The sequence below is a fragment of the Stegastes partitus genome, unplaced genomic scaffold, assembly GCF_000690725.1.
Source record: "Stegastes partitus isolate 25-593 unplaced genomic scaffold, Stegastes_partitus-1.0.2 Scaffold1378, whole genome shotgun sequence".
NCBI classification, from domain to species: domain Eukaryota; kingdom Metazoa; phylum Chordata; class Actinopteri; family Pomacentridae; genus Stegastes; species Stegastes partitus.
Window position 1 is genome coordinate 78,603 of NW_007579109.1, and position 22,438 is coordinate 101,040.

The 22,438-nt window shown below is 44.9% G+C and overlaps 1 protein-coding gene across 6 annotated transcripts in view; it reads right to left on the bottom strand.

The window, feature by feature from the left end:
• LOC103370143 (nuclear factor 1 X-type-like) overlaps positions 1-22,438 on the bottom strand; it is a 102,207-nt gene continuing 79,769 nt past the window's right edge. For 2 of the 6 annotated variants that reach the window (XM_008299077.1, XM_008299074.1), the window contains exons 7-11: positions 21,273-21,347; positions 15,422-15,550; positions 9,633-9,808; positions 5,138-5,229; positions 1-1,525 (exon numbers count right to left, since the gene is read on the bottom strand). In XM_008299077.1, coding sequence (XP_008297299.1) covers positions 5,158-5,229; positions 9,633-9,808; positions 15,422-15,550; positions 21,273-21,347 — 452 coding nt within the window. In that variant the 3' untranslated portion in view covers positions 1-1,525; positions 5,138-5,157. Of the gene's footprint in view, positions 1,526-5,137; positions 5,230-7,559; positions 7,708-9,632; positions 9,809-15,421; positions 15,551-21,272; positions 21,348-22,438 lie in introns of all 6 variants that reach the window. The other 4 variants (XM_008299080.1, XM_008299075.1, XM_008299076.1 and 1 more) reach the window with 4 other exon arrangements.

The window sequence follows — 22,438 nt, forward strand, 5'->3', positions numbered from 1 at the left end:
CATTTTGAAGGCACCGTTGTCACCACACGCTTTGGAGTTGCTAGCGTGTCGATTTAGTTACAGATCCAGGCTAGCTGTTTCTCCCATTTCCAGCCTTTATGCTATGCTAAGCTAAGCAGCTGCTAGTAGTAGCCACCCATTTACTGTACTGGCAAGCCAATGGTATCAGTCTCCTCGACTAAAAAAAACAAAAAGAAAAAAAAAGAAAGGTTTATTTCCCAAAACGTCTACCTTCTTTTGAGTTATTTTTTTTTTTTGCGAAAACTACTCGATCTGGGTTAGCTAACCGCACCATCCACACCGCTTCAACATACCGCTTCTTACTGTGTTTCTCTTTAAGGTGCTGTCATTCAAATACAAAACAATTATAAAATAGTACAAATCCAAAAGGAATAAATTCAAATAAGAGAACACACAAGAGATAATAAAATCATTCATCTTGGGCTTACTGTGTATAAAATGAAAATATAATAACACAACACCACCACCTATAAATACTACAATCTAAATGGTGAGACTGGGCAAATGTGTGTGTGTGTGTTTGTGTGTGTTTTTGTGCTGTGTTCATGGCACAGACTGTGTGAATGTGCGGGGAGACGTGAGAATGAGCGGAGGCCAATGATTTGTCGAACTGAGCGATGGGGAGGGGGGTTGAGGACACGTGAAGGCTTCTTGTACCTTGGTTTATTTCCTCTTTAAAACTTTGAGTAGGCAAGTCTGGTTTACCTCCCATGCCTTGTAGGTAAATAGTGCACATCGTTAAGATTAGTGTTAATTGATTCAGCTTGTAGTGCAACCCTTAATCAAGATATGTTTTGGCATGGTCTCTCTAGTTAGTAGTAGGGTGAAAGGGGGCTTTATAGAGTCAATGGTCATTCAGAGGGACAGAAGCGTTGGTCAATTTGATTTTGGGTGATGACAGACATCACAGGAGCATGGACTGCAGCTTTCACTGGAAACCTAATAGTTTGATCAGGCTGTGGATTCATTGTGGGCGAAGCTTTTTGTAGCTTGAATCTGTATCTGCTGGACAGTTGATTTTTTTTCTTAGCCATTCGTTACACAATACGTCCTTGCGAAGTAGGAGAAGCTGACCGCTTTTTTCATCCTCAGGTTCCTCCTGCGTTGCTGCTGGTCTGTGCTGTGCTGGTTCGGTGGTTTGAGGAGAGATGCCTGCTTGCCGCCGCTGTCCCCTCACTCCCTCTTTCATCCCGGCATCCTCTTGTCCATCCATTTATCTTTCCATCTATCCATCTTTGCTCGAAACGGGTCCTCTCTCTCTGACTGCGTAAATAAGTCCAGAGTTCCACTAAAAGCGTCATGCTGCTGTAATTTCCTGCGTTGCTTGGTTATATTTCGTATCAGGGCCGGTCGGTCGGTCGGTGGGTTGGTTGGAGGACAATTATCATCCTGCGGGTTGTTTCTCTGTTTTTTTTTTTTCTGTTTTTTTCTTTTTCTATTTCCGATTGTAAAGAAAGAATTCTAGTTGCTGGTTTGTGCACAGATCTTGTCAGAGGAACCAAGACTGAAAAAGAAAAAGAGAGGAAGAGGGAATTAGATGATGTTAATGTCAAAGCAAACGTGAACACACAAGAGCTCATAATAATAACAAAACAAACAAACAATAAAATCAAAGATGGCCGCAGGCACCAGTCTGTCACCCGCCTGTTAGTTTGTAAACTATTTTGAAGCCTCAAGATTGGAATTTATATGCCACCATCTTGGTTTTCTGAAACTGGACGTGAGAGGTAGATCTGAGTGACAACACACTCATTAAGGAGTGAATTATTGGGACGATCACAATGTAGTCATGTCCCAAAACGTACCGTTTTATCAACTATTTTGAGACTATAATGAACGTCATGCTGTCCTTAAGGAGCCTTGAAACTAATGATTGAGACCATAAACTCCTGAGGAAAAGGTTTGTTGACGTAACGGATCAAGTGGGATACAACTTATTTTGCAACCAGAGGAGTCGCCCCCTGCTGGCTGAAAGAATGCAGGTTTAAGTCTGTACAGTCGAGGGGCACGTCTTTAAGAAGTTAGTTTCCAGGTGCAGCAAAGCTTTCTTAATTTGTTGCAGCTCTGAGTTGCTCCTGCTTCTTTTCCAAACCAACAATACCTGAGGTTTACCACCGTAGTCTCGCCTGGTTAGAAATGCAATGCCCAGCTGAGACAGAGGTTTTCAATGGTTCTGCAGGCATTTCATCAGTAACTAAAGTACTGCCTAAAAGTTTCACATGATGGTAGGACGAGATGAACATCCAGGAGATCAACAAAGATGTCAGAGGCCATCTCTTGGGATGTTTGAACACCTTTAACACATTCTGGCGAGCCATTGCTGTCAAGATATTTCACTCTGAAGCACAAATGTAAAGCTCATGCCGATACAGAAAAGGTCTTTGATGTCATAAAGGTTGGTAGAATTTATCCTCTTCATGCCATGAAGACATTTGGAATGTCAGTGCAAACTTTTGTGCAGCCTCTTGCATAGATGCTGAGATATTTCTGTCTGGACCAAAGCGGCGGACGACTGACCAACTGGCATTGCCGTGCTTAGAGCGCCACCGCTCAGATGGCTAAGAGAAAGATATAATAAGGCAACAAGGAAATGACAAATGCCAGCAACTGTAAACTGTGCACCGTGTCGGCTTTTGGCCTCTAGAGGTTCCTCCAGTTCTTAACCACAGTGAGTGACAGAACAGCCATCTGGGCCACTCGCCCAACTATTATCGTCAAGTCTGTCCGGTTCTGGAGAGGAGTACAGCAACGTCTTAAATCTGGCCGGGCAGTGAATGGCTCCTAATGGCCGAGGCTGCAGCAGGGGGATGGCAGTCTGGCGCTCCCTGTCGCTTGCGCCATCTTCACGTTGGGTTTTTTCTCCTCAGCGTGAGCAGGGAGCAGAAATGGGTCACCGCCGCTGTTGTTGGCTGCCCCGCTTGGCCTGCAGGATCTGGCACTGCCGGCTAGTGCGCCAACATTCTAGAAGTCAAGCCTTGGAAACTACTCTGAGCCTCCGGGGAAGCAGCCTTTTGTTTTGTTTGACTCTAACAGGTCGCATGAATACCACCCCCCGCCTCCTGCCCTTCTCAGCTACCCTACTCCCCTGGGCACTGTCCCAGCAGTCCTTGGGCATTGTAACTTCTCCCGTCTTAGTTACTTTGCCTCTCTCTCTCCTTCTGTGTGTGCTCTTACAAACACACACAATCCATCTATCTCCCGTGAACACTCCCACTAAATCCTTGGCAGCAGACAGTGACCACCCTCTTTACTTTCCTGCCCCCCGCGCTCGCCCCCCACCCACTCCAGAGCAACCCCTTCTCAAATTCAAGATCAACTGGCTATGACATCATGTCTGGTTGCCGGGGGTAACGAGACGGCCGGGACGTGACTTCTATAAGGGCCGAAACTCCGTTGCTTTGTTCCCTCCATTTCCCTTCTTTTCCTGTCCTGTCGGTATCTTGTTTCTTTCCTCCCCGGGCTGCAGCGCCCAACACTCGCCACTAGAGTGCGCACAAAGCCCACTGCTGCCGCGACGAGAGCCTCCCCAGTCTGCTCTGTAGTCACCACGTACACACTTTTTTTGACAAGGTCTTTGTCTTGTAAGCGGTCTTTATTTATTTAATTTCTTCAGTGGATCATTAATCTTTTTGTGTCGTCGCGGAGACACATGTAAACAGTTAATGCTGTGTGTTTTGGTTCATGCCTTAAAAAGTAAAACCACATTTCAGACATTTTGTCCCGCTCGGCGCAGAACGTCGAGGCTTTTGTGTGAAGATACACTACATGGCCAAAAGTAAGTGGTTACCTCTGTGCGTATAGTCTTGTTTACCTTTGGTCTGGGGTTGTTTTTTGCGGTTCGGGCTGGGCCCCTTCCTTCCGACGAAGGTAAATCCATAGCATATTTCAGACAACAGCGTCTTTCCAACTTAGTGGGTAACAGTTTGGGAAAGACTGTATCACGTTCCAACATGACCGTGCACAAATTCGCAAAGCCAGGACCATAAAGAAATGGTTTTGGTGCGAGAGAACTTGACCTGGGATGTAGGGGAACCCCGACTGTGAATCAGCCTTTACTGCTCAAAATCAGTGCTCGGTTTCACTGTAATGGCTTTGTGGCTGACGAGTGGAAGCTATTACAGCAGCAGATTAATGCCCATGGTTTTAGAAATTCATGTTTGACATTCAAATACAGTATGAAGGCAATGTTCGGATGTCCACATCGTGTGTTGGAGTATGTCTAAAATCCTAACGCAGGGGGGAAAAGAAAGACACGAGGCAGGGCTGAGGCAAGTTATGCATACATTATCAACAAAGAGGAACAGGAGGGAAAACAGGCAGCGTGAAAAGTGGTGGAGCAAAAAAAGGAAATAAAGACTGAAATGAGAGTAAGGGGAGTATGGAGTGGAGTGTAATGAGCGGAGGGGCAGAAATGGAAAGGGAGAAAAAGCGAGAGAACGGAGGGCAGAGAAATAAGGGAGGGGATCAGCAGAGCAGTTTCAGATGGTTTCCATGTGTCGAGGAGCAGAGCTGAGCTGGCTCCAGGCGGGTGTGGTTGGACACTAATGAGAAAAGTACTGGTGGTAATGGAGGAGGCTCATGAACCAAGTGCAGAGCAGCGAAGGGAAGGAACGGAGAAGGTGAAAGAAGGGGAAAGTAAAAGGCGAGCGACAGAGATAATGAGGCAGGGGAGAAAGTGGGAAAAGTTAAAAAAAAAGAGGGAGAACTTGAAGTAGGAAAGGAGACGGGGAAGGGAGAGGTAGCAAGAAGAGGGAGTGAAAAAGGCAATGAGCGAAGAAGGCTTTGCCGCCTGAAGGGTAGGCTCCATATGTGCCAAATAAACAGTTGAGCACATATGGTAAACCACACACGTACAGTAAAATACAGATGTACAAATGCACACATTGATGGCGCGCTGTGGGATGGTGTGAGAGGAGAGGTGGAGGAAACCCAGCAGCAGGTTTCAGGGAGTAAGGGAATAGGAAATATTTTGGCGTACATCCACGCAGTTAATAAGTTTCCTGAGTTTGACCAGTAATCGCAGTCAAAACAGACGAGTTCCCTCCTCAGTTTTCTACACAGAGAGACAAAGTGCCAGTGTGTCTCCCCCCCCACCACCACCGAAACCACCACCTACCTGTGTCTGCTGCGGGATGTTCAGAAAGTTGTTGTCCCGTGATCCGATGCCGACAAACCTGTTGGGAGCTGTGGCGCCTGGCGTGGAGTATGCTACAGAAACAGAAGAAGAACAACAGAGGACATGAGTGTACACAGAAATAGCGAGCAGTGCAACGTCCTGTGGAATCTTTAAAGCAGTGTGCTTGGACATTTTGGGAAATAAATGTTTTCGTTTAGTTGAAAAGTGACACTACTCTGTCTTCAGACTGTACAAGATGCAGTCTGTTAGCTTAGCTTAGCATAAAGACTTAGATGGGGAAACGGCCAGCTTGCTCTATCCAAAGATAACACAATCTGTCTGCTAGTCCCTCTAAAGCCTCCTTAAATTTTAATTAAATTTGTTATATCCGTCTTGCATTGCTAGACCTATCTCCGCAGCGCTGTGCCAGTCCTGGAGAATAATCGGACCACACCTCATAGGGGTTTCAAATGATTTGTTTGTTTCCTTAAAACACAAACACAATCATCTTCGCTAAGCCCAGGATGCAGCAACAGTGTCCTTGGAAAACAATAACAGGGGGATTGTTTAGTGGAACGTTTGCATGTCGGGCGGTGAGCACTACCATTGGAATGGCTACGACCCTGCAAAAAACAACAAAACAAAACAAAAAACAAACAAACTAGCAGTGCTGCCTTATGGTACTATTTAAGACTTTGGCTAAATTTGCCACTTCTAGCGTGTAGACTGCCGTTTGGAGATTATTCCCATTATGAACTTTGAAAGCGGTGAGATGCAGATAGCAGATGGGGAGAAGAAAACCCTGTGACTTGTAACTACAGTCTAAAGTCAAATATATCTGTACAAATTATAAAAACAGTAGGACTTCTGGAAATGTTTGCACTCGGTCTGCAAACCCAGAACTATTTTTTTTTTAGTTCCACTAAAAATACCAAACTAGCCGTTTACCCCTTTATGCTAAGCTAAGCTAATGTAGCTTCAGATTTATAACGCCGATATGAGAAGTGGCATCTTCAGCTTCAGCCACAAAGCAAACAAGTGTGTTTCCCAAAATGCTGCTTTAAGATTAAGTAGCACAGAGTAAATCTAACACATCAAAAAGATTAAAGCCGGCCAGAAAAATTTTATTTAAAAAAAAATATAATAAAAAAAGAAAATCTGATACATGCACTTACTTCTACAGAAAGTACGGCTGTATATCATTGAGGTCAGTGAAACCCCTATGGATAAGTTTGCCAAAGTCTGGTATGCAAACTCAGATCTCCCTAAGTGATTAAATCCAGTCGCTAAACTCAGCTGGAAGTGATTGAGCACACCCGAATCCTGACACCGAGGATCAGTCAGGGACATTTAAAACCCACTGGCATCAACGTCTCTGACAAATTTAGGGCAGTTTGAGGAACCCTACGGACTCCAGAATTTGAATCTCACTGAGGGATTCGGGGATTCAGTGTGCAGACTGGTGCAATATGTGAGTCTGTTTGTGTGGAGGAAAAAGGGAAGAAGGACAAGAAGGAGAGAGACAGGAAGGAAGATACAGTTCACACCCATGTGTTGCTAAGAATCGGAATAACATACATAAGACATAGAAGACTTTGAGACGCTGACTGGGGGGGTAAAACGAAAACACTAAATTTGAAGGAGTTGCTAAAAACAAGCAAAAAAAAAAAGAAAAAAGAAAAAGAAAGTGCTCCATCCAGTGCCCCTCCTATCACAGGTGAGGAAACCTACTGTACGACTCACAGAAGCTGCTTTACCTGAAAATGCACACCCTGTTCTTCCTGTCTAGCAAATCACCAAGCAATAAAAAAAAAAAGAAATATCCCACCAAAAAGCCGAAATGAGCTAAAGCAAAAGGGAAGTAAAACTATTCCACCAATGTCCTAATTTCTACTGGAGTCCATGTAAATTAACTGCCCTAAATTTGTGCCCTTCGCAAGTAAGAATCAATTAAGGATCAAAAGAAAAAAAAAAATCTTCTCACAAGGTTTTGCGGATGAGTCCAGCAGCGGGGGGAGGAAAGGAGGATTTAGAAGGAGCTGGAGTGGCGATCCACACCACATAACGCAGAACGGGCTTATAGCGTGTAGAGCCACGCAACCTTATGAGGCCTAATACGGAACCCTGAGGAGTCCCACAGAAGTCCGTAACGACAGACGGATCTCACCAAACCTCTGGTGATGCTACTCTAAACGTGCCCCACGGTACGTTCTATCGCCTTCCGAGGGTTAAAGGGAGGTGAGATGCTGGATACACACTGATGGCACGAAGTTGGAGGAAGAACAATGACACGGGTCTGTTCACTGGAGAGGGCTTTTTGTTTTTTTTGAGGCGGGGAGGGGAGGTTTCAGATTTTTTTGTTTTTGCTTTTTTTAAAATTTTGGTGTCGGTTTTTGAGAACGGTCTCTGCGGGGTCACTTACACGGAGATGCGGGCGAGGAGAGTCCGCCGTCAGGGGGCGTGCTGTTGGGTTTAGAGTCGGGCATGGGGAGGGGCACTGGGCGGGCCACTGGGGGAGGTGGAGGCAGCAAGAAGGAGCCTGGCATTTTGCTCTGGCCGCTCCCGTTTGGCTGCAGACAACACAAATAGGGTCAGGAGGGCGACATGCGACAATCCGCAGACACGGAATGAAAACAGGACGCAGCTCGGGGAGGCCGGGTCCAAAAAAAAAAAATATCCATGACGGAGGGAGGAGAAGGAGGGGGGAGCGATGGTGGAAAAAGGGGGAGGAGGAGGAGGAGGTGGGGAGGTGGGAAACAACAACCAAAGGAATGATGTATGTGGACGGCATCTTTCATGGAGGTGTGAATAAATAATAGTCACCACAGGGTTTGAGAGGAGCTGGAGGTGAGAGGCTCCACAGGGGGTGGGTGGGTAGGTGGGGAGTGGGGAGGTCCGTGTCGGGTGGAGGAGGTGTGGAGGAGGGAAGTGAGCAAATCATTTGAACTGGGTTCGTCCAGAAGATGGCAAGAAATCAAAAACCATGGGAGAATACTCTTCTACACAAGCACAACACCACCAACGATACCAGCACCAAACAACCAAAACTCCAACTAAAAAAATCGGAAACAGCTAGAGATGAGAACAGAAACACGATGACAACAACAACAACAACAACAACAACACAGGACGGGTATGCTTGACTTGAAGTGAGGCCGTGACTGATTCACGCTCGTGCTGATGGTTGTAACTTCTGAGGGGTTGGGTGGAGCAAAATAAAAAAATAATTGAGAAAAAAAAAAAAAGAAAAAAAAAAAGAGACGAGGAGGGGAGAACGTCGGGGGTCTGAAACAGGAAACGGCAAAGTGACATCGACAAGACAATACAAAGATCTGTAGAGCAGCTGACTAAACAGTATGTTCCACTGGTGTCGCTGTGGGTGCGTTTCTCTCTACGGTGTTGGTGGAAATAAGCTTTTGTTTTTTGCATGCACTTGAACTAATCATATATGTATTATGGTTTTAGATTTGTAAAGCGAGTTGCTGATTATTCAAAGATGCGGAAGCAAAAAGAGGACGTGAATTTAACAATAAGTTCTAAAATTAAAACACGACTGCATACTTAACGTTGAGGCGTTTTAACCAACCGTCTGAACAAATGCCTACTTAACAGATATGCTCGTGTTTTTAGGAGTTCACAAATTAAGCATAATTAACACGGATTTGTTTAAGTGCTCGAATTAGGATCTGAAAATCCAAAAAAAATTGGAGTTAAGATTCCAGGGATTAGCTTATATTGTGTCTGTTACATCAGCGGTCCCCAACCACCGGGCCGCGGACCGGTACCGGGCCGAGGGTCATTTGTTACCGGGCCGCACAGATAGAATAAAAACGTTTTATTGGTTTATTTTTATTTCCAGCGGAGTCTGCAGGGTGTTTTATTTTGAAAAACGACTAGCTCGTCTTCCCGTCACTTCCGTTTGTGCTCGTTTCCCGCGTTTGACTGTCAGTTTTGATGCCCGGCTGCTAAACGAAGCCGTCAGTCAAACACAAACGTCTCAGGAGAGCTGCTTTGGAAAGTGGGAGAGACTCGATACTGAGACAGAGAAAAAGTAAACATATTAAGCAATAAAAATTAATTTTATTCATTTATGAAACTTTTCAATAGAAAAAAAAAAACAATTATTATTTGTTATGTGCGTAATGACCGGTCCGTAGAAACATTTCTTGCTTAAAACCGGTCCGTGGTGCAAAAAAGGTTGAAGACCGCTGTGTCACATGACCTAAAGGCGACAATTTAAAAAAAAAACCTTTGGGATTTTCTCAATTTGTGAACAATTTGTTTGTTTTTTTGGAAAGCAAACCACATGTCAACATGAGGTATACAGCAGTGGTAACATTTGGCCCGTTGTTGCTTCCGTACATTTTCACTCATATACTTTATTTTTCTACTTCCAGTCTTTTACAGTTGCTTTTAATAGCGCACTACTCAGCAGTCCAGTATAAGCTACGTGCAAGCTGGTACAGTTCAGTCGTCTTTTCTCCTTTTCTCTTACCTGTCCGGCGGCCTGCCCTGAGCCATCAGCACAGACAAACTGCACAAATTCCTTCAGGGGGTCCTGTCCAGGGTGGTGGTGGTAGCGGATGGTTGGGTGGGTGAAGTAGGGGCTAGACTGCTGGATGATGGAGGGAGACGGGAAGTGCAGGGCCGAGGCTGAAGCACGGGGACTCCCTGCAAACACAGGTGTTTGTGTTAGACGACCACCAGCGGCGACAGGAGGAGGAGGAGGAGGAGGAGGAAGGAGGCGAGAGAAGAGAGAGAAAAAAAAAAAGACATGAACCACTGAATTTCCAACACTCTGCCAGATGTGAGAGATGAATTAAGCCACGGACGAATGACAGCGAGAAACATCGACTGCAAACGATGAAGCTTAAATCTGCCTTCAACACGAGGGGAATGTTGTTTTTCCAGGAACAAAAAAAAAATTCAAGTTAATAGCTCTTACAGGCATTCCTCGTGTTTTATGACGGCTCCATTAAACCTATGCAGCTTTATGGAGGAGATTTACACACACATTGTATTCATATGTGCAGAGTTTCAACATTTTTCAGCCATTCGGACACAAACACACACCTGAATGTGCACAAGATGCAGAGAGCTACGGTTTTTGAAATCAGATCCAAAGAGCTTGTAAAAAAAAAAAAAAAGAGAGAAAGCACAAAGAGATCATTGAGTAATGTCTTAAATTAGCCGGTCTGTCTTAATGCCTGCACGCCTGTGTGCTGTTCTGAGGGTGTGATTCATTGGCGTTGATGCAACTTGGCATTTGCATGGTAAAGCTGTTTTTTTTTTCTTTTTTATCTGACACATTTTGTTTGTACGACTGAAATAATCGTACAATTTAGGTCTGAGTTGATGTTTTCTTTAAACGGCTACGGCGCTTCGTACCCGTAAATATACGTACGTGTATAAAAAAATCTTTTTGTTCTTCGCGAGAGAGGAAAATAGACGTATGTGCGAGAGGGGAGCAGTTGTTCGAGCCCCGCCACACCAAACACAAAGCCCGCTCTGTCAGACCTATATCCATTACTAAATCTCCTTGATTTGTATTAGAAGCCTGTTCTCCTCGTCGCCGTGCCAGTCTGACACCCACCCCATCCCATCCAGGCCCCCCAGCTGCCCACGTCGGGCTGCCAACACTCTTTGGTGCTCGCATCTTATACATTGTGTGTGTGTGAGTGTGAGTACTCGGTGAGGGTGCCAACCCGGCTGCATTACCCCCCAGACTGGGCCTGTGCCTCGGAGCCCAGCAGCACCTTGCTCCCATGCCAGGCTGCCTGCTCCCAAGTGAAGCTGTCTCCCTGCTCCTATAGTCCCATACTAATCCCATTAGGGACTGGGCGAAGGCCAAACGCAGGGGGTATATAGAGGGGGGTGAGGACGGGGACCGGGTGCTGGGGATGGTGAGGCGGAGGGGAGGGGACGGGATCAGAGGGAATCCCTGCACCCCCTCATCCCTCTACAGAAGTGGTTCCCATCTTTTTTATTTGGTCCCATGTGTCCTTAGAGTCCTGTCAGATACACCCAGAGATCTCTTCATTGACTTTACCTCACATGATACAGCTGTGATCATCTGGACTGAATGTTTTTACACGGCTAAGTATATCCAAGTTAATATTAATAATTTCTTATGTAGTTGACCTCAGATGTTAAATCTGTTCTCATGGCAGAAGCTGGATGTTTGTTTTTGATCACTTTCAAGCTACAGTTATATTTAGCTATGTCATCCATTTGTCCATTGCTTTTAGCAAATTTAAAAAGAAAACAAAAATCATAATTGCCTTATTTTTTAGGCTATTTTAACATTTATATACGACTTATAGCTAACTATTTCGTCCAGTATTTGGAGCCATTTCATTTATTTATACACATTTACATGCAACTTTTAGCCAACTATCACAGCCATTTATCTTTTTTTTTTTTAGCTAACTACTTTTACATTTATTCTGAATGTCTAGCTAACTATTGCCACCATTCATCTATTAATTTTAGCTAACTACTTTTAAATTTACTCTGAAATTTTAGTTAACTATTGCCACCATTCAACTATTAATTTTTAGCGAACTACTTTTACATTTATTCTTAACTTTTAGCTAACTATTGTTACCATTTATCCATTAATTTTTAGCTAACTACTTTTACATGTATCCATTATTTTTAGATACCTATTCAACAATTTATCAATTACTTTAAGCTAATTATTTCATTCATTACTTTTAGATAACTATTTTTCCCTTAATCCACTATTTTGCACAGCTTTGTCCATTTCCAGATTGCTTTTAAGCCGTCTTGATACCTGAAGTTTATGCATCTGAACATTTATGCTATCCATTACTTTTAGCTAACTAGCTTGACATTTATCCACTATTTTTTAGCTGGTTCTTCCATTTATACATTAATTTAAGTCATTTCAACTTTTGTCGATTCTATTATTAAACTGTTTTTATCCATTTATACCAGCCATTATTTTTTAAAACAAAATCTGTGTTATCCATTTATATATTGTATTTAGCCATTTCAACATTAATCAAGTATTTTTTGCTAACAACTTCAACCATTTAGCTTACTTTTAGCTTACACTTTCACAGCAAATTATTCACTGTCTACTAGCTGAGGAACTTTGCTAAACTCCGGTCTGTTGTGTTCATAGATAAGATTGAGGTTCCCATATGAGCTTTCATTTCCTCCCACTTTGACCTTTTGACCCGTCTTGATAATAAATCTCTGAACCACTTAAAAGTGCTCCAAGATTCTGCTGCCAGATCATCCAGAGGGTCTTTTGCAACTCTAATCCTGATCGCTTTACACCGGCTCCCCATCAAATTCAGTTCAAGAGTCCTGGTCAGACACCTGTCTTCACTACAGAGCTGCTATAATACCAGTAAGGAATCCGATCACAGTTTGTTGGTTGTTCTTCGCTCCAGGCTCAAGACAAAAGGTTTGAGGTTGTATCTCCAAAACTTTGGACTTGTCCCCTGTTGGAATTAAGATCTGTGGACACTCTTTTAAAGACCCATTCCAATGTTTTTTATCTGGTAGTCTCGATTTAATGTCTTGTATTCTGTCTCCTATTTGCTTTTTGGTTTTCTTTTAAGAAGCAGTTTGCTCTTGAGAGGTGCTATACGTATAAAACGTACTTTCGTCCTATTCTTCAAGCTGTCTTCCAAACATAGCATCCGTATGTTTACTTACTTTACAAACTGTTTATTCTCTTTACTGCTTCGACTCCCGTTGGGCACTAATGGCCCCACTAGACACTCACTGGGAGCTGCTAGAGGATCGTAGGGGTGGATCACAGGAAGTGCGCTGAAGTTAATGGTGAAATATTTTCTCCTTCAAGTATTCCTTCCTTCAAATGGGGGTTTTGCTGTCCCAGAAAGGTCCAAAGACTACTGCTGGACCACAGATGACGGTGGCTGGAACGACAAGCTCCATGAAAACCACCAAACAACCGCCGCCGCTGCGAGCAGCTGGCCCCCGCATGCTCCTCCATCTCACTTCTCCGACTCCTAAATCCCCTCGGATCTTGTCTTTTTACACAGAACAACAACAAGGCTCGTGATGTGGTGAGCAGGCAGCATGGCAGCAACCCCAACGCGCACACTGCTACAGCTGGTGTAAAGAGAAACAAATCACAACTGTATAAATTACAACTGCTCGCCACAGCGAGGAGGGATGTCGTACGCATGTGTGCGCGCGTTGGTGTGAAAACGTACAGTACACATTATGAGTGTGTGCGGAGATTGGATTCGCTGTAGCTACATCTCAAGAGGAATAGGGGCTGTCAACAACCGCGGAGGAGGGTTTAATGACTCGGCGGTCAACCTCATTGCCTCACATCTGCTTGGTGGCTTAAAAATCCTTTGATGTAGCCTAGCTGGAGAACTAAAGCACATGGGTAATTATCTCCAGCGAGCTCCTTCACTGGGCGAATTTACAAATGTGCAGTTTTGGAATAAAAAAAAAAGAAAGACAAGAAAGTCCCCGACACGATCTGCGCCGGGGTGATAAAATTAAGAGAGTGATGATTGATACTCGGAGCCCCCTTTGGCTGTGATTGATATCTGAGCAGCTTGTGGAGAATCAGCTGGTTAGCGCAGCGGGTTCAGACTCAGAGTCCGACTCTCTGCCCTCGCCAGCATGAGTAAAGACGAGCTCAATCTGGAGCTCCCGGTCCATCAGAATTTAACTGTAAAAGGCAAGAAAAAGAGAGATATAAAACTGTGAAATGCAAAGACCCACGACTGGATCTTCCTACTTGGGACTTGCGAACCAGAAATGATTTTCCCGTTACTTCCACTCTCGGTGGAGTGTTTACGGTTTTCCTCTCCTGGATTATTAAAAGGCCCCGTGCTCGCCGCTCTGTGGAGATCTGATTAAACTTGAATTAATTTCGATATCACAGGGGATCGGTTTCACCTTACAAGTAGATTTTGGCACAGGAACCCCGTTTAATACGAGAGCTCCGATATCCGTTTAAAGGACCAGTGTGTCGGATATTTAAAGTATTCATAATCACATCATCAGTGTTAGCGTATAACGACCTGTAGCTATGGATAGAGGAGGTTTTGTTGGGAAGCTCTTCCATTGAGTCCACCATGTTGTTACAGTAAGGGGTCTGTTTTACATTGAAGTCCACCTACTGTAGGTTCTCCTACAAGCTTAGAAAGGGAGGAATGAGTGAGCTCGCTGCTAGATACCACTAAATCCTGCACACTGGCCTGCTGAAGGCTTCGATTAGGTCGACTGATGTTGTGCTTTTGTGGTGGATATCTCCATATTCACCAACATCAAATTACTACAGACCAACGCGGGCGGTACATTTCGGAGATCGTTCCTACTTTTTCTAGTTGCTGCTGGAACTTTTTTAATAATAAAGGGTAGTCCAGTATAAATAAATACATGGGGGATCCCCAAGAAATCAAAGCAGCAGAAGGTGAGAACTTTTACTTACGAGTTATGGGTGAAGCTCCAGAAAAGGAGGATCTAGAAATAATTCAGTAGAGCCCTTCGTAAACGGCCTCCACACCCCTTAAACGCCGTCTTTTCTTAGAACCCCACTCCTTGGGTTGGAAGTCGCAAGCCTGAGCTGGGACATCATTAGTAATAGTCCTTGTATTTGGTAAATTATTTGTAAACGTAGATCAGTTAGTTTCGTAAAACTCCACCAACTTTCTGATATTTAGTCAACTGAATCATTTGATCTAAACAAATTAATCTTGAGGAACAATCACTACGTAACAGGTTATTAGGTTTTTCTGCCGTACGAGTGTCCATCGAAGCAAATGATTCCAGACGGTTCCTTAAAAAGTGTACAAAGGTGTTGAAGGAAAGACTGGACAGAAGAGGCAGCAGAAGCCACCTGATCTGTCGTCCCGCCCTAAAAAAACAGAAGATCTATAGAAGATGATACACAGAGATGTACAACCAACCACCAACCATCCACCACCAGACAGGCCCAGAGAGAAACAAAAACCACACACCACACCCAGACTCCCTAGAAGCTCCATCACCAGCGTGGCCTGCACCCTAACGAGGTCAGAGGAGGAGACCTACAGAGCTACCTGCCCAGCCACTCTCATCTCCCAAAGACTCCCACCTCTAAACCACAAGGGGAGGGGTGGGGGGGGGGGGAAAAGGGGGGTTGGGGAGGGGGCCCTGGAAATAGTAGTGTGGAGTGGGTAGGAGGAGATGGTGAGGAGGGGGAAGAGGAAGGGGGATGTAGGGTGTGGGGGGGTGGGAGGGGGCGATCAAGGTAGGGATCGGGAGCTGGGTTGGTCTCACCTGGTCTCACTCCCGCCAGCATTGGCAGTGGGTGGTGGGTGAACGCCATGCGGGGGGACCTCGTCTGGGAGGACAGGGCGCTGAAATCGAATTTCCCCGGCTTCTTAAGAGAACCAGGCGATGAGAGTCCTGGCAAAAAGGGGATCAACAAAATGGCAGAACAGAGACGAGGTTTTAATCAAACATGGCTGCTTTTCTTACTTCGACTCTACTCAAAAAAAGAAGAAGAAGGAAAAAAAAAAAAAAAAGAACTTTATCAGACTTCTTTAAAAAAATTTGATTACAAAGAATCAAATGTGGTTATGACTGACTGAAATCAATGGATTGATCGATCGATTCATTCATTGATTCGTTTGATTGGCTTAACATACAGATGGGGTTCTCACAATCTGTCTGTCCGGTACTCTACGTACGGGCTGTACCAGGTCCGCCAGGTTGAGGGGGGGGAGAGGGGGTTTGGGGAGGTCGAGGGCGGGGTCCGGTGAAAGGCCATGTTTTGAGCAGCAAAAGGGGGGAGTTCAGAGCGAAGGGGGGTTGTGACGGGAGAAAGGGGGAGGAAGGCGGGTCGAGGGAGGTTCGGGAGGTAGAGCTGGGAAACGGTGGTCCAAGTCCACTGGGTGTACGAGCAACACAGCTGGAATCAAGAGGTGTCTCCTTTTAGAGAACTATCTGACTAATCCCCCCAAAAAAACACAAAAAAAACACCCAACAATCTCCGGCGTAGCTACAGAGAGCTACAGCAACACAAACATGCCAACCCAACCTACTCACTGCACTCGCCTCTTTGGAGTGAATGGGAACCTGGATAGCCTCGTATCTGGGGCAGACTGTGTTTTTTCGATGCCAGCAGGAGCTGCGCGACTACTTATAGCTGCAGAGGAGCGCGCCAAAGCATACATCAATGGATCTTCTGATATAGTGCCGTTCTGCATATCTGACTGTCAGGTATTTTATGTGACTGCCTTAAGACCTATAGTATTTCATAAAGAAGTTCTTGAAACTCACACACACACACACTCACGCACACCCACACAAGCTGTTCAGGCTGGGTGGCAAGTACCGGGCAACGTGCCAGCGAAAGGCTGGATGGGAGCGCTGCAGAAAAGATGGAAGAAGTTAAGCGGGAGAGGAGCGGTGACGGCATGGCCGGCACACATAGACAAACATATTAAAGTGTCCCCCTCTGGCTATAAATGTCGGCTGAGGCTACAGGACTGCATGAAATATCCCTCAGTTTGGTAAAAACGGGCACACTAAGTATAGGCCCGGCTCACCAGCGGACCAGAAACATGGCCAAAAGTGTGAGAGCTACAGATAAAAGAGGCTCTCTTCTGTGATCAAGGCCTTGTGTGGTGGGCGCTGAGGGAATTTATTTTGATGTATGGTAATCCAAAGGCACAATTTAGACTTTCAGGGTTGGAGGAACAGCGCCAAATGGTGTATCTGACCTCTGCCGGGAACCGCAATGTTGAATATAAGCTGAAATAAAACTCTGGAAAGAAAAATCCATAAAAAACAGAGAATAATGAGGAAGTAGAAGTATAGAAAGAAGTACATCGGCGTGGACGCACAGACCTCATTACTTTTCCTCGGGAACATACTGAGCTCATGTTTTTTGTTTGCTTCGGATTCGCTCGAAAGAATACGGCGATAAACAACCCTGGTGAGCGAGAGGCCCGTAAACTACTAAACGACACAATATTCACACATATAAAACAAACACACTCAAATAAAAATGTGGGTAATTTCAACATGGCCCAAAGAGATGTGGAAATAGATTTTATGAGCGAAGCATATAAAGTCTAACAGAGCAGATTTCTGAAAAGCTTTCTTTCTTTTTTTTTTTTTTTGTTTAAATGCTACACTGGGAAATGTTTTTATCACTATTTACCCTGAATGCTCATAGGCTCCATGGGTGCAGCTGCGCTTGTGTGGGCACCGACAAGTATAGAAAAAAGGTGGCGGCCAGCGTTTAGGCACGTCATGTGACCCCACGAGGAGAGCGAGGTGCGTTTTATTTGCTGGTAGAAGAAGAACAGAATCTACGTAAAAAGCAGCGAAGTTACGACGCTATCCATATGGTAACGATATCGTGCTTCTCTCGGTGTTGGATTAACAACCAGTTTTACAGTCAGCGCAGGCAAATTTCAGTCTACTGTTAACACATATTTGGAGATGTAAGAAAGGACTGGCTGATTATTAGATTTAATATTTGGCATTGTTATTGCTTTAAACTGGTTTCCACTGCTTTGGCTTTGGCTGCTGTGGACACTCTGTGAACTCGAGTAATGTCCCGCCCACGGCGCGATCTGATTGGTTGCAAGTCCGAGGTGAAAGCCAATCAACACTCAAGGATAAATGTTGAACATGTTTACAACACGAATAAAGCCATTTCAATTGAGCTCTGTGTTGGAAGTTCTCAATTTGGACGCCAATATTTTCATTTTTACTGCAAATAAATATCAGTTCCAAACATCAGTTATTGGTTTGGTTGAATAAACCCTGGAAAACAATGTGCTACTATGCATTNATGTGTTAGCTGTAGTGTAACGGGGGGCTGCAAGGTGGAGCGGTGGTTAGCACTGTTGCCTCGCAGCAAGAAGGTCGTCGGTTCGCGTCCCGTCAATTAAAAAAAACACAGATAAAGCTATATGCATGACATCTTTTAACCAGTGGTATAAAATTGGACTAAAATTTTGTTGCTACTTTGCATTTATGTCTACAACTCCTTAAATTTGGTCTATTTATTAATGGTCTTTGGTCCTCATTTAAGATATTGATGTTGGGTAACAGGGATGCAAGGTGGCTCAGTGGTTAGCACCGTTGCCTCGCAGCTAGAAGGTCGCTAGTTGGCGTCCCAATGGGGACACCCGGGTATCTTTCTGCCTGGAGTTTACATGTTCTCCCCGTGCAGCGTGGGTTCTCTCTGGGTTCTCCGGCTTCCTCCCACAGTCCAAAATCATGTTGAGGTTAATTGGTGATTCTAAATTGTCCGTAGGTGTGAATGTGAGTGTGCTTGGTTGTCTGTCTTAAGTGTAGCCCTGTGATAGACTGGTGACCTGTCCAGGTGAACCTGCCTGAATCAGCTGGGATAGACTCCAGCAACCCTAGTGAGGATTAAGCGGAGTAAAGATGATGGATGGATGTGTTGTAACGGGGTATTCTGCTTTTGCTACACAGAGTATTCGGTTCATTCGTTTAGTCTCAACCTGTTGTAAATGTACTTTGGCTCAAGGGTGAGTTTTGTCAAACTTTAATGGTGCTAAAGTATCTGTGAAGATTCTCAGTCATCCAGGTCATGGTTATTCTCATGGTTTAATCGTAGCAACTGGACTTGCTTGAGTTCCTTGAAGACCTCTCATCCAAGAGGCTTCATCAGCTCTGACCGACTAGTTGGGAGTTCCACATACTGATATCCCAAAGGAACCATTAACACCTGAGTTTTCGGTTTCGGTAAAGCAGGTGTGAAGGTTTGAAGAATGAGTCATACTAGAAGCTAAACACCAACATCTCTCTGGTTTTGCATCGATTGTCGTCCTGTTATGTTTCACTCATTTTCCACTTGCGATTTCCCAACATCCTGCGAGTACAGAGCCACATGGACAAAAAGAAAAAAAAAGCACAATCTGATCACAACAATAACAACAAACCGAATCCCAACTCGCACGGATCCGATGCACCGCTGCAAACAAAAGCCCGCTTTGGCTGCGGCTCCTCTGCGGTCCGTACAGGCATGACTGCGTGCCACCACATCCCAACGTCAATTATAACCAGCTTATTATGCATAAACAGCCTTAAATTATACATATTGTTTTTAGTCTCTGTGATATTCCCTAATTAGTCGGTATCTCGCTGAAATATCTGGTGCCGCGCGGCTTCTCAGTGAGGAGCGGCAAATGAGGCCCAGATGCCCAATGAAAGCTTTGTCTGATAAAGCTAACAGAAGTTACTCTGATCTCTTCCCTTAATCTGTGTGGGTGTGTGGGATGCGAGTCTACACACATATATATATACACACACACACACACACATACACAGTTGTTTGTTCTACATTATTTCTGTGTCCTGCTCCTGGCACTCTGCACGAGCAGACTGGCAGCCAATTGCTCCCATGACCCTGTAGTCTTGCCACGCTAACAAGCTGGCGACCACACAAACCCCCCTAACTGTCACAGAACCGGTCCACTCGCTCGCACACACTCACAGCAGAGAAAGAATAGAGCTCACACACACATTCAGGTAAGCGAGAAACAACAATGTATATTAGCAGAGTTCCTCATTAGCCGATTCGTTAGCCCCTCGTCATGTGCTTCAGGCGGAGCACCTCAGCAACACACACACACACACAGAGCACAGTTTTATGCCCAAATAATTAACTCTGCGTCAATAACACAAATACATGGGAAACCCCCACCCCATCCTCCTCCTCCTCCTCCTCCTTTTCCTGAAAAGTTGGGTTTTCCCACCACCGAGCAGCAGGAGCAAGCAGGCAGAAGGAGAGAACGGAGCAGAGCTGAGCGGGAGACGGCAGACTTAATGATGAATTACATGATCACCTGCTATGCCTCAGAGCTTTTCATTCAGGTAGAGAATCACCTCCAGAGCAGGCGAGAGGCGGAGGCCCTCCCCTTCATCCCTCTTTCCATCCTCCCCTCCTCCCGCCCGTCCTCCACCCCTCTCCTCCTCTCCTCATCTCTCACTCCCAACACCACCACCACCATCACCAGAACAGATGTCTGCTGTAACCCAGTAGCTCCCTTCGCTGTAGACACATGGAGGCGCCATCTGGACCGGAACGCTGCTCCTCTCCAGATTGGGGAGTGTGTTTATGTGTGTGTGTGTGTGTGAATGTAAATCAGAGAAAGAGCTTGAATTTAGGTTTTTTTTTTTCCTGGTGTGTGCGCGCTCGTCTGCATGTCATTTGTAAATGTGTGCGTCGGTGAGTAAGCATGTCTCGGAGACAGAAGGCGCCTTGTGAATTGATGACACACCTGAGTGCCTTTAGTCGTGTTTGTTTGGGTCGTATGTTGTTTTTCCGGCGCTGTCTTTCAGAGACGGTTGAGTCAGGCCTACGGCAGGTGGGACGCCACTCAACAGCTCTGTCTAAACAACCGGCTGGATGAAGCGCTTCTACTCAACAAACCCTCATTCACATTCCTCCTCCTCCTCCTTCTCCGTTTCTCTTTCATCACTCTCTCTCTCTCTCTCTCTCTCTCTCCGGGCTCAACAACAAAATTACAACACCCAAAGCACTTAGCTGAACGTCGCTGACAAACTCACGTCACTTCAGAAACTCTGCATTCATGCGGTGTCACAACAACGTGGCTTTTTGGATATGATAATGCACCTAATTACACATTTACAAAAGAGTGTACATCAGTAAGAATGAGATGTTTTCAATGCACTGGAGATGTCTTTATCCTCCTCGACGTGTGATTCCTTTCACAGATTTACAACAGCATCTTTTGGAGGCAGACAGGCGGTGGATGTTATGGAGCTACTGGGCTACCAAAAGGCTTTGGTGAACCCACAACGGACAACAGCAGACATCTGGTAGAAACACAACCCCACCCAGCAGCAGCATAGCCAGAGAACAAGACACAAGAGAGGGATGGAGAAGAAGAAGAAGAAGAAGAAAAAAAAGTAAGAGTAGAGTAAGAGAAGAGAAGGACAAATGGAAAATGCAGAACAGCTCTGAGAGCTCACAGGAAGTGCAAACAGACTTTGGAAAAAAAAAAAGGACAGAAAGAGAAAGAGAGAGAAAGAAAGATGCACACAAGTTGAGGGTGGTGTGAGCGGAAGTAGAGCATGTAATATATGTACACAGTATAATGTTTAATGTTGTTCTAACCATGGTAAGGAAACTGCACTCCATCGCTCTCATGCTTAATCTTCCTCTCCTGCACACTGGCCAAATGGTGCTGCACTGAAAGGCCAAACAGGGGAGAAGGGAAGAGTTAACAATGGAGGAGGGGGAGGAGAGAAAAAAGACAGAGAAACAGAGAGAGAGATGGAAAGAATGAGGGAGAGAAATAGGGGTGGTTAAATAATGGGCAATAGGGGGATTTTAATGTTATTGAGTGCAGCAAGTGTCTATAAAATAGTTACATCATTACTGCTGGCAGTATTAAAATGGCAGCATGTGAGTGGGAGTGACGTTATAAACCGGAGAATACATGAACATTTTTTAAGCGATCCCCCCAAAGTCAAATACTACACCCAAGAGATATACATGAAGTCTACAGTACACACATTTGATACCCGTCATGATGGTGTAAAAGGGGCTTTAAGCCAAAGGGTGAGTGGTAAATGGGCGGTTACTGCTCAAGAAGACAACACAGGAGGATATGGCTGGTAAGAAAAATAATCAAATAATCATCTGGGAATAGTGGGACAGGAATAATTCGACACTTTGGGAAACTTAGCAAGAGTTAGATTTTAAATAAAAACAAAGTTTGATATCTTCCTCGTATCTGTGCAATAGGTGGCTTTCCACTGCAGGAACTCGGGGCAGGAACAGGAACGGCCCCCTAATCGGCCCTTTGAGGCTTTCTGTTTCCATTGTGGTGTCGAATCCAACAGCTCCAATGTCAACTCCGAGTGCGTCAAAACAAATAGGAGTTATTCGGCGTAACTCCAGCTCTAAGAGCACGTCGGAAATGGAAAAAATTGAGTTTTCTACATTAGCCTAGCTTTTAAATTTGATGTTTTTGATGGCAGTGTTTGGTCAAGACTGCTACACGATGAGGACATTGTGCTCGTTGTCGTCTTTAACCAGAATTGGGCATCACATTTTAGTTTTTTACAGGGTTGTTTGAAAGTAGCTGCTCTGGATTTCCTAAACAAAGCTTCACGAGGGCAGTTCTTGAGGTCAGAACATCGACAACGGTTCTGGATTCCCTGAAATGACCCACGAGTTCCTGCAGTGGACACGGCTGTATGAACCTAAACATGAAGCTACAGCCAGCAGTTGATTAGCTTAATGTTAGCTTAGCACAAGGATGAAACAGGAGAAAA